At 41.9% G+C, this 12032-nt stretch overlaps 1 protein-coding gene across 3 annotated transcripts in view; it reads left to right on the top strand.

The window, feature by feature from the left end:
- pbx1b (pre-B-cell leukemia homeobox 1b) overlaps positions 1-12032 on the top strand; it is a 59230-nt gene that overhangs the window by 37187 nt on the left and 10011 nt on the right. For all 3 annotated transcript variants that reach the window (XM_034678127.1, XM_034678135.1, XM_034678117.1), the window contains exons 3-4: positions 7314-7558; positions 9523-9713. In XM_034678127.1, the coding sequence (XP_034534018.1) occupies positions 7314-7558; positions 9523-9713 (436 nt within the window). The remainder of the gene's footprint in view (positions 1-7313; positions 7559-9522; positions 9714-12032) is intronic.

Genomic DNA, 12032 nt, shown 5'->3' with positions numbered 1-12032 from the left:
TTCATCTGCAGGGAGGAAAATCACTATTTGGTTAATCTTCTCACAGATCTCAGATATGGGTTGCAATGTTTTTTTATTAGGGTCACTGACCTGCTGTGATGATTTATTCTAGTGCAACCAAAATATTGTAGATCTAGTATAAGTCAGTGACCACTGTATCAAAAGCTCTCTTTACTAGTGGCCCCTGTGTCACGGTGGGCGATATTCTAATTGCCTTCATGAGTGTTATCTGCAGGTGACAGGAGTGTGTGTGAACAGTATTTATAACAAAGCCTTAGCTACTTTTTTATCATCTGAACTGCTGGTCACAAAGTAGAAGAAGAACGCAGAGGATAAGAAAGCAGCAAAGCGTTTTAATGTGAAGGCTGTCAGCTCCTCTCCTCTTAGTTTTTTCACCCTCTGAAGAGCACGAGGCCTTATCGCTTTAATTGACTCTTTATCTTTTTGTTAATTTCCTCTTTAGTGCATTAGCTCCCATTCTACCTTTTGATATGTCATTTAACATTGGCTCTTGTATGACTTACAGGAAGCTGCTGTATAGATTACCATATTTCATTTAAGGCAGATTTCTTTTTTTAACAACACTGTTAGGAAGCTTAACCACTTCTTAATTGTCTTCATTGTCCGTTAACCTCTGTGATATTGTCTGTTAACCTTTTCCCTTCAAATGAAATCCATGACTTTGAGTCAAGGCTTTGAATATAGATGCTGCTCAATTATTTTATTCCAAAGCTCTTTTTGTGCATATTTAATCAGTGTGGTAAAATGTTATGGTGCTGGCAGGAGTTTATAGACTGGAGTCTCTACAAAGGCAAACAGGGGGGACTTAAGGGAAGGAGGATTTAACAGTTTGATGCCTGTCGTCTTCCTCCTGGTCTATGTTGGTTCTCTTTCCATTCCAGTACACTTGCGACTGTATAATGAATTATGCCGATGTTGAATTAGCATGTAGCTGTCGCTTTGGCGCTGGTGCTTGCCTTGTGACAGGACCACCGTAGCACAGGCCTGCGTCTAGAGAGGGGGCTTCTACTGTGATTTATTAACTGCTAAAGCCACAATGAAGTGTGCCCACTGAAGCACCAATGCAAACAAATAGGGCCAGGGCTGTCACTGTAAATTCATGCAGACAGGCCAACCGCAGCCTGACCAGAAAGGGTTAATTATGCAAAAGCATTTGGCTTTCAAGGCAAGTTTTTGAGCTTGGACTGATTATGCGAGGCAGGATTACATCACAGCTCTGTTTTGTACTACATGCTGAACATCAGTGCTGCAAAATTTGAGGAAAGACATATTTATTTTGAGAGTTTTGATGCCTTCAAAAAAAATATATCTTAAATGAATACGAGTTTTTATTTGAGCACACAATATAAAAGTAATATAGTTATGCTAATCCAGGGATGCAGGATTTTCCACAGCAGAGTAATGCATCTGAATTTAAAGTTACAATTTTTTCTAATTTTGCAAAACCCAAATACTTGCACTGTAAAAAATCTTCATCCCTGGCAAATCCACACAACATTTATTCGTTAGTCCATCCTCTGATGACTCAGAAACAGCGTCATTGTCAGACCATCTTTGTCAGTAGATCAAAAATGATGTTCTGAATACTCTTTCAATTGAGTTAAAGTCTTTGACATGTTGAATAGTATCACTGAACATGGTTACATTCTGTCATACGTCACATTTTTACTTCTTTTTAATGTTGATGGAGATTGAGTCTCATCAAACAGCTATACACTTAGGCAGCTTTTTCACATATATGCTGTCCAATCCTTCATTTCTCCTCACTTAACATTTACTTACCAGATTTTTTAGTGTCACCATCATCTGTTTGGCACAACTTGCTAGTTTCCACCATTGAGTGTTAGCAAAAACAATGATAGCCTGGCCTGCAGAGTGTAAATCCAACATGTGTAAGAGTAGATGTTTGAAAAGGTGATATAGATGCATTCTTATTGGACAGGAGCAATGATTTGTTTGTGCTAGGGTGGAGATGACTGCTGATGCTAAAGACCAACTTCTTGACAACTAAAACAGATTGTGTTCACATATCAAAAGTTTGAATAAGCTGCTCATTAGCTGAATGACTTTAGGCGATATTGCAACAGAGAACTAATATGAAACATGACAGATTGTTGCTTTAAACATTCACGCCCTTCACCTCTTTGAAATGCTCTTAGAAATGTCAGACCAGGCGCTCATTGATCTGCCTGGACACGTTGTCACCTGACCGGCATCGAGTGTCACTATCAGCTGCCGCTCCCTGTGCTTCTCCCTGTGATGTAACACTGAGGATCACATTTCAGCATCTGGGTGTGGAGCGGAGGGCCTCCAAAGGTGTCCTCCAGTTTGAACTGAGGCACCCTATCTCTGTCAAAGGTCTTTATGTTTGACCGTCTGTCTTGCTAACTGTGACAGAACAGCCCAACATCATTAATTAAACATCAGCCTTTCCCACAATCACCGGATCGCCATGACAGGCTGCCATGCCAACAGTCCCCGTCGACATGCCTTGGAAATCTAGAAGGGGATTACATATGGTAATGGTTTTTGACAGGCTGCCATTTGCCTCTGTTAATCTGATAGGATAAGATATCTGGACTGCAGAGCATGGTGTGTTGTAACTCTTTGAGTCTGATATTGTTACGCCATGAAAAACTGAATCATCTTGAAGATGCAAGCAGTGTCCTGGAAGAAATCTTAATCCCCTGACAAGCTTTTGATGGGATCCCAAATATTGTAACTGACTCAAACATGTATTTTTAGACCTGGATCCTGCTTGTATCTGCTGTCAATTTCAATATTTCTCACATTTATGATCCCCTGTCATGTATGGCGTGATGATGTGACAAACTATAACAGACCTTGGTGATAACATTTCTCAGAAGAAGCTAGCTACGACGCTAGCCTCGGGCTGCCAAAACACTTTTATGTTGCCACGGTTCAGAGAGGAGTTGAGTTTATTCTCTGGTCTTTGTTGAATTAAGACTCACCCCTAATATAGATCTGCTCTGAAATGTGATTTTACTGTTACAAGTAGTTCTGGTAATATTTTAATACCCAAACCCATCTTCATATGAGGCCATGAGCCAATCTTCTGGAATGACTAATATATGGGCAACAGACATGCTGAAAACAAGCAACGAGGGGGGAGAAAAAGGGTTTAGGCAAGCTGCTCTCCCCCAAATAGGCACGTAAATCATCTCTGAGCATGATATCCTGAGCTTATCCTAAAAGAGCAAAAGCTTTTTCCCTCTCAGCAGCAAATAAATGAAATAAATATTTCCAGATAAACAACCAGACAGTTAAACATCCACCTCTCCAAAAGCCAATTGCTCTGGGCTTTTATTAAATATCGATTTGATTTGTAAAAGGCCAGATGCTGCGAGGTTAAATAAATGTCATGTTCTCCCGGTCCAGTTTACTTTTCTTGTCTCCTCAGTCGGTGACATTTTGTCTCGCTGTGTGTACACAGAGCAGTAAAAACCAGCGACTATCTTGACCCGATCCATCCATCCAGACATGCATTTACAGAAGGACATGCATGAATCTTTCCTTCTTACATTACAGCTTAGTCCTGCATGCCATCTGTTATCAGTAAATTCATCAGCAACCAGAGCCAATTTAAAGATGTTTTTCATTCGTATTAACTCATGAAATAAAGCAAAGCAATAAAAGCCCGGTGCACTCCTCCTTGTGAGAATTGCTTGTCAACAACAGCAGGAAGGAATAAGGCATCGTCTGACAACAAGCCATCTTTGAAACGCCTCCGAGAGGGAAATGGCATCCATTAGAGACATACAGAAAATGTGTGTTCACAGAGGGGGAAGGGGGGGTCCGAAGTCACACAGACACACAGATAATTGTTTATCCCTGGGAGAACCTTCAGTGTTTGTCTGCGGGTGGCTAAGTAAGTTCAGCAGCACTATTGGACAGGGAGCGTGCAGCAGACCCAAGGCTCGACAAACATTAGGATGAATCAATTAGGCCGCCATTAGCCAATAAAGTGGCCCTCACTGAGTCGTGTAATTATGACCCACAGCAAAGCCGATTTTATGGAGTCACATTATCCCTTTCTTTTCTTTATTAATTTTATTTGTTTGAGATAATCCCCTCCATGGTTTTAATTATGTGCTTTAGGTTCATGGTGGAATAAATAAATCATCATTTGCTTCCATCGTATCTGAACACTGCGGTTTCCTTCCATCGTGAGACTGTTACTGTTATGTCTGTCATCTCTGTGAGGATCACGCTGATTAGACGCTTAAATTAAAAATGAATGCGGTCACATCCTCTCTGCGAGATCCACATGAACCCCTCTCGGAGCAGGTTCCCGATTAGATTGTACGATAAGAGACGGTAGGAAGAGCTGATATTATAGGCAGCAGCTACTTAGCTTGTTCCCAGCTCAGAGGACACAGTGTAAGTGTGACAATGTGCTGTCAATGAGGGATGACAGTACACAGCCAACATGGCGTAATGCATTGTTCCTTCCCGCGTCCCTCCTGACAGATGCTCTCCAAGACAGCTGGATCAGCAGCAAGAATGGCGTCGGGATCCAGGGCTGAGCTGAGGAAGTGATACACGGCTGATTAGCGAGGGGATACACGTGTCAACAAGCACGGCCTAGGGATCATGACAGAGTTCGTGTTAATTGTCACTTTAGGGAACATTTACCTGTTTATGTTGGAAACCTAGTCCTGTTGAATGTAGTCATTTGCTTTCCATCTGTCCGTGACCTTTCTTATTCCATCTTTCTAAACAAAAAAAAAGTCAGCCTACTACTTTTTTTTTCCTTTTTCCTTCCAAGAGATCTGCTAAGAAATGACCTTCTCTGCTACAGCCGCTCTTACAAGACTGATGCTGGAGGTGCTTCAAGCCAAGTAAAATAAACACTCAGTGAATGTTTAAGCTGGAACTTGGCAGAATCCAATCGTTTCTGTGGACACAGGGAATTTTATGTTCCATTTTGCATTCGAGAGTCTAGACGTTTTATGAGTTTTGGATGAAATTTGGCCTCGGTTTTTACTGTAGAAAGATCTCAGAGATTCTTCCCTTACAAATGTGGGCTGGTGCTCTTTTCGTGTTATGCTCTCACTTTGTGCTTTGGGACATCTAACTCTGTACTGAAGCTATGAGTGTTTAAAGCAAAGAGACACATTTAGAAATAAAAACTGGAGTGGAGACTTTGGGTTAAACTTCCAAACTTCAGAGCTCATTTTCTCTCCACCTTGAAACTAAACGTAGCATCTTATTGTGCTCTTTACTCAGAAGGATTCTTTTGTATTTCCTCCTCTGTAAGTGTTTGCTTCTTTGTCTTGTTTTTCCTCCCAAAATGACTTCCAGAAAGTTCAGCTCATTTCCCTCCATGGGATATTGTGGTGTGCTCTCATTTTAACACCCACTTTAGTCTGGTATTTATGAGGTGGCAGATATACAGAAAAACGACCTCTCCATACTGGTGAGTGTTCAGGAGCCGGGGAGCGACGGGGGTCTCTGTTGACGTACATTAACCAAAGCGGACAGGCAGGTCTCGAGTTTCTGATGTAGCAGGTTTGATCGGGTCATAACTCGGTTGCGAGTCGCTGCAGTGTGGAGGTAAAGCGTGTGTGAAGCCATCCGAGATTTTAGCCTCAAGCCGGTCCATACACTACCAGAGTGATGAAGGAGTCTGGATAATGAGACAGGATGTTTGTACAGTCCTGCCACCCCAAGAGACCCCCACCACCCCCTCCTCCAACACTCCTCCCACACTCAATCTACCTCCTGCTGAGCCTGTGGCCTGAACCCCTGACCTCTTCCACTCGCCAACAGTTGCCATATTTGCATTTTCAGTCCACTTAAGGGCACAGAGGGGGCGACTAAGGAACCCCCCCTTCTTCTCCTCTGCTAGTACAGCAGGCCTCATTCTCATCCCAGTGACCCCCTGCCCAGGTCTACCACCCCGGACAGCAGTCTGGGGTTAATGCACCAAGCACTCCTATTGTCTCTGAATTAATGAAGTGCTCCCCGCCTGTCCCTTCTCATTCAATGACAACGAGACAAATGACGAATGGTAACGTTTTAAATGGCTATCGACACATGCGGGGCGGAAAGTCACAGAGTCACAGCTCCTTTTAGCAGCGTGGCCTCCGTAACGATTACTCCAGATGCCGTCGATATGCTTTCGATACCCACTCTGGGATCAATTTGGATCCTCGCTGCTCCACGCAGGAGAAGTTGCTTTTTCGTGGAATGGATGGTTTCTCAGATGGAGGAGGAAGAGTTGGAGTCTGGGAGTGTTTTCACCTCAGAAAATGGAAGGTTGGACTCCAGTCATTTAAGAATGGCAAGGGAGACCTCTAGTGGAAGATGATGGTATCAAAAGAAGAAGAATCTCGAGATTGCTGTTTATTGTTCAGTGCAGGTTCAGAAGGTTGCAGATGTGCTACCGTAACGAAAGGGTAAATTTAAGTAAAATGAATAGAGATAATCGTAGTAAAAGGAACGGAAAGAGGAAACATAAAAAGAAAGAAAGCAACAATATGATCCCAGTGCACTGATTTGAAAGTAGAGAAAACATTTTACTAAGAAAAAAACAAATAAATGTCTCTTATTCGCCCCAATTACCTTTAGTCCTAAGATGAAGATAAATCATTTAATGTAGGGCTTTAACTCAAAACTATTTAGGATTCGTTGTCCTGATTAATAGATTAAGTGGTGTTTTAAATCTCAGAAAATAGAGAAAACGTTGTAATTATTTCTCTTGTTGTAAAGCAGTCAGTTAATAAAGTTGTATCTTATGGAATCAGCAATCCTGTTCAAATGTGAGAGCGAAGAGCCGGATCCTTAAAGGGTAAAGATTGCTTCATGAGAGGGTCATGGTTTTGTGTTTCAATTTAGTGACTTTAACTTTCTTAAATCTGAATGTGTTGTCTAAATCTGCCTTTGTGTTCTGTGTAGTAGTCCACCATTATGTCTGTTTATTGTTTACATTTCTAAGATCAAGTTGAACCACTTTTTGGGGAAAGTTGTCTTAAGACAAGGATGAACAGATCAGCTTTTGTCCCTGTGGTGGTGTTTAGGTAGTAAGCCATCTCCTTTATTTAAGCATATGATCATCCACACTCTTTACACTCTCTGCTCATGCATCTGTCTTTGCTCCATCATACTGCAACCCTCACTCCGAGCTGGTGGATGGGTGGGTGCAGCTTGTGCAGCAGTGTCAGCCGTGCAGTCAGGCTCCTCCACAGCTGACAGCTTGTTACGGTGCATCACGCCACTGTAGGTGTGACCTTTTATGACTGACCTATGACCTCCTCCTGTCATTGCAGTGCTGAGTATCCGCGGCGCCCAGGAGGAGGAGCCCCCGGATCCCCAGCTCATGCGCCTGGACAACATGCTGCTGGCCGAGGGCGTATCCGGTCCGGAGAAAGGTGGAGGCTCGGCAGCGGCGGCAGCTGCAGCGGCGGCCTCAGGAGGAGCTGGGGCTGACAACTCAGCAGAACACTCAGACTACAGAGCCAAACTGACCCAGATCAGACAGATCTACCACACAGAGCTGGAGAAGTACGAACAGGTGAGAACAATGGACCGACAACGGATGTTACATCCTTAGTGATTTATTTGACACACTGATAGTTACTATGACTGTTCATAGTGTTATTCGTAATATTACTCATCTTTATCAATGTAATTTTTCTCCAGGAAGAAAAGAGGAGAATTACAGAGAAAGATGCTGCAAGTTTTACTGAATCTTGAAATGTTGATGAAAAGCCATTTCACATTTGAAGCTTTTTCTGCAGTTAAGCATGAGCAAGCATTGACTTTAAAACAGTCAGGGTGATAAAGTCTGCAGCAAAAAAAGAAAACATCTTGACTTTTTAATTTATAGATTTATTATTGATGGCTAATTATCCAAAAACGCTGCAGGTGACTTTTTTTTTTGCAATGTTATTTTTTTGCATTTTTTTTATCCAACATAACATTTCTATAATGCACACATTGTTATACATGAAACACATACATAAAAACCTCTCACCCCTCAGTTTTATAATGCAGACTCTTTGAAAATGTGAATTTTCCAAACGCAAGCTGAAATAACCTTTGTGACTGCTCTAGTGTTTGGAGCGGCTGCTTATAAATGTATAATATAAATACAGTGAAAAATGTATCTATATATGATGAAATACATCAAAAATCTTAAGACAGATGACCCTGACCCTGATTTCTGTCTGATCTGAGGTCCCGGACCCGAAAAAGTTGAGCTGATGGATTAGGCGTGTCTTTTTATTTCAGCAACTCGAGTGCTTCTTTCTTACTCTTCAAGAAGCTACTCTGCATATAAATGATCAACAACATAGATGATGAGTGGTATTCATTCAAAGGACTTTATCCTTCACTGTAGTGGCCATTTGTCTTGCTGGATGTAACACAGAAGAGAGCCTTACACACCACAATTAAATGACACTTCATAACTACTACTACCAGTCAGTTCATTTCAAAGTCATGAGGACGAAACAAGAAAAATATTTTTTTAAAGTCTTTAATTGTGAGGATTTATTTTGAAAATCTGGACCTCTCTTGAGATAGACTGAGGCATTAACTGATGACATTTTGACCCTTTGAGCCCGGTGACTCTCATCTTTACAAACGCTTTGTTCATATTAGAGAATCTGGATTTCTCTGCTCTATATACAGCCTCTGGTTCACATCCAAAAACCCCAGTCATATCACAAGATATCAGGTGGTAAGCCAGGTACACTAAAATGTTTCCTGAATGTACATCACTGTCAGAAAGAATTCACTTTAGATTGTGTTTTCACCCCAGAATAGTCCAACATATGCAGCCTGTTGTGTGTCTCTGTGTGTATTCCAAGTATAGGCTTGAAAGTCTGTCGGAGGGGGGATGATTTCCTCTCATTGCCTTGATAACCGATGCATTCCCGACAATAGCATCCCGCTCAGATGAATGTGAGTAAGACAGATGAACACGCAGATAGACAGACACAGACAAAGCCTGACACGGCTAAATCCAGAGAGAGATCGACAGGAGGAGAAGAAATAAAGAAGAGGAGACAGTAAGAGACGCAGAGTCGGAGTGTAATATCGTGGCAGATTCACGCCTGGTGTCACACGGGGGGGATGAATGAAACGTTGTGGCATCTTCGTCTCTCAGGGTGGCTATGTTGTAAAAGTGTGTGTCTGCAAGGGGAACAGCTGTCATTGGTTTCTCTCAACACACTGCCATCACCACTTGTGTTAAATATGAAATATATCAGCGCTTATATTCCCCCTTGGCTCTGTGAGAATACTTGGCCCAGAACTACATTAAGCAAAGAGCTAGTTTTTTGTTTTTTTTCAGGTTTCTTTCATCTGTGAATTTAAAATACCTCGTGTTGTGTGTGCTCAGATGTTCATTTCCACTATAGTACATTTTCTGTGGCCACATTGACAAACCAAACTCTGATTCCCTGTTTGTATGACCTTAAGCGAGGTGTTTTTGTATTTTCACATCCTCCTGTGTCTGTATCCTTCTTACAGGCATGCAACGAGTTCACCACCCACGTGATGAACCTCCTGCGAGAGCAGTCACGCACACGGCCAATTTCGCCCAAAGAGATCGAGCGCATGGTGAACATCATCCACCGCAAGTTCAGCTCCATTCAGATGCAGCTCAAGCAGAGCACCTGTGAGGCCGTTATGATCCTGCGCTCTCGCTTCCTCGATGCCAGGTGTGTGTCCTTGTATACACATCTCCATTCTGCAAATCACACACACCCACCGCGCTCCATGCTGCAAATAACCTCCCAATTTAACAACACTGCAAATCATCAAGCGCTTCCCTCGCAGCCTGATATCCATATGAATGGCTGATGTAGGAGGCCTATCATGCCATAAACATGCTGTAACACATGCTGTTTTGCTACTTACCAAACACACTGGGCTGGTTTGCAGCTATGGATGCCATTTGGACCAGAGAACCCTGCAACACTGGCCAACAAGAGTTTCCTGCCTGTTCCATAACACTAACTATTTCCCTTTTTTAATGTAATCGCTTGTTCCTTTTGATGCGTGCTTCGGATTTGCATACATTTCTCCAAGGATAAATGTCGCTCAAAGTTGGAGTTGGAGGCAAAACATTTAAATGAGGCATGCGCTCCCTTACAAAGCTCCCTATCTATTCTCTTGCAAATTATTGTGGTGGAGCAGCAGCAGCATGGAGGGGAAGGGGAAGGGAGAGAAAGAGGAAAGCTTTCACTGGTTGAGAGGCACTGCCATGTTCGGCTCGGCTGATTAATCTACTGGCTGCTGGAGCCCATGCTGTGCACATTTACATATTCTCAAGCAGGCTTTTGGAGTGCGGGACAGAGATTTTAGCACAAATCTCCTCACCGGTGGATACATGCATGGAGATTTTACAGGGTTCCCCTCCAGCTTATGTAAAGCCCTCTTTAGATGTGGCACATGCAGACATGACCTGATAAGTGCAGTAGATAGAAGGTCAGTCAACTCATGGGTATCAGCATATGACATCTGTCTGCTTTAAGGTGTTGTGTTGCTGGAGGAGGGCGAGGCTTTCTGGGGGTTGTCTCAGGAATTTCATTTGGAAGGTTGTATTTGCAAAGAAATGTATGTTAATACTAAAAACTAGTGTTAACCTGTAGATACATTGACTCTTTATGTGTGGAGTGATATTCCCAAAAAAACAAGGAACATTTTTTGACACAAATGAATATGATAGGAGCTGGAGGCTGGCTAAGGCTCCATCTGATTGGCCAAATCATATGAAAACACTGCCTCTTAAATCAAGTTTTGTATAAAAGGTCTAATGTTTGAAAATATAGTATGCATGTATTTGCATGTATACACATTAGGTTTATTCTAGGTAATTTACAGACAGTCTTTTAAAATGTGTTATTTGTGCTTTTCCACATCACAATGTCATTGAAAGGAAATGATATGAGAGGGGAACATTCAGTTTACTTCATTTAAATACTCACCATGCTGCAGAAAAACAGTATTTCAGATAGATGCTAACATGTTCAGAAATAACTGACCTTCCTAAAAGGAAACTGTACCCTGATACTAAGAGCCACTTCCAGCTGCTTAATATATGTACAGTAATGATCTGATTGGCACAAGCCGCTTTGTGTCTGCCCTTTTTTAAATTCACAGACTGAAAAGTGTTTTTGGTTTTAGTGGATTTTGAGTAGGTTATAATGGCCCTCCATGTGCTATTATTGCTACTGCTAATTCTATTTCCAGTTGCTGATAACAGAGCTGTAGTGAGCAGTTCTGAGCTAAATTGTTCCCCAGAGTGCTGACAAAGTGCTTCAAAGCAAAACTACAGCTGAATTTAAAGTTTCTTATGGGCCAGAGGTTTACACAAAGCAAGGGATGTGTATCAGCATCAGGACCAGGTAGATCCAAAGAGGCTTATGAAGACCAGGGTACTATCATGCTTACATTCAAAACAGTAGACTCTAGGGTTTTAATTGGCGGTTTAAGTAAAGAGAAACCTTTTTGCACACTGTTTTAAAATACAATGGATGTTAAGTAAAGGACATGTCCACAATGCAAAATAGACTAAAGCCTAGAGTTGCTCACACGAGATCTGTAACAGAGCGAGGGAAAGAAGCCCAGATTAAAGCCTGTAAGAGAGGGTATAAGGGTTTTTGTGAGTTACCACCTTTAGTGAGTGAGAGTTTAATTGATAGATCATCAGTCTGATGTTATGTGCTGTTATGAGCCTGTTAAAGATGTATCTGTCTCATTGTAGATTTGATTTGATTTTAATTCCTACTATAATACGCACAAAAAATAAACATATCTGAAGTGTCATGAAAAAATGTTTTATCTAACAGAATGCACACAACTACAAAGCTAACTGTACTCACATCTAGCAGAGCATTACAGTTGAGAACAGGATGTGTCTGCACATCCCCTGCCACATGCTATAAGTGTTTATACCAAAAGGATATGACGTATCATATATAGACAGAAATTTAAGAGTGCGTAGTAGCTTGAACGTACAGTTTTCCTGTCTATCT

The sequence above is a fragment of the Notolabrus celidotus genome, chromosome 2, assembly GCF_009762535.1.
Source record: "Notolabrus celidotus isolate fNotCel1 chromosome 2, fNotCel1.pri, whole genome shotgun sequence".
In the NCBI taxonomy this organism is placed as follows: Eukaryota; Metazoa; Chordata; class Actinopteri; order Labriformes; family Labridae; genus Notolabrus; species Notolabrus celidotus.
This window is presented reverse-complemented; position numbering and strand designations above follow the sequence as displayed.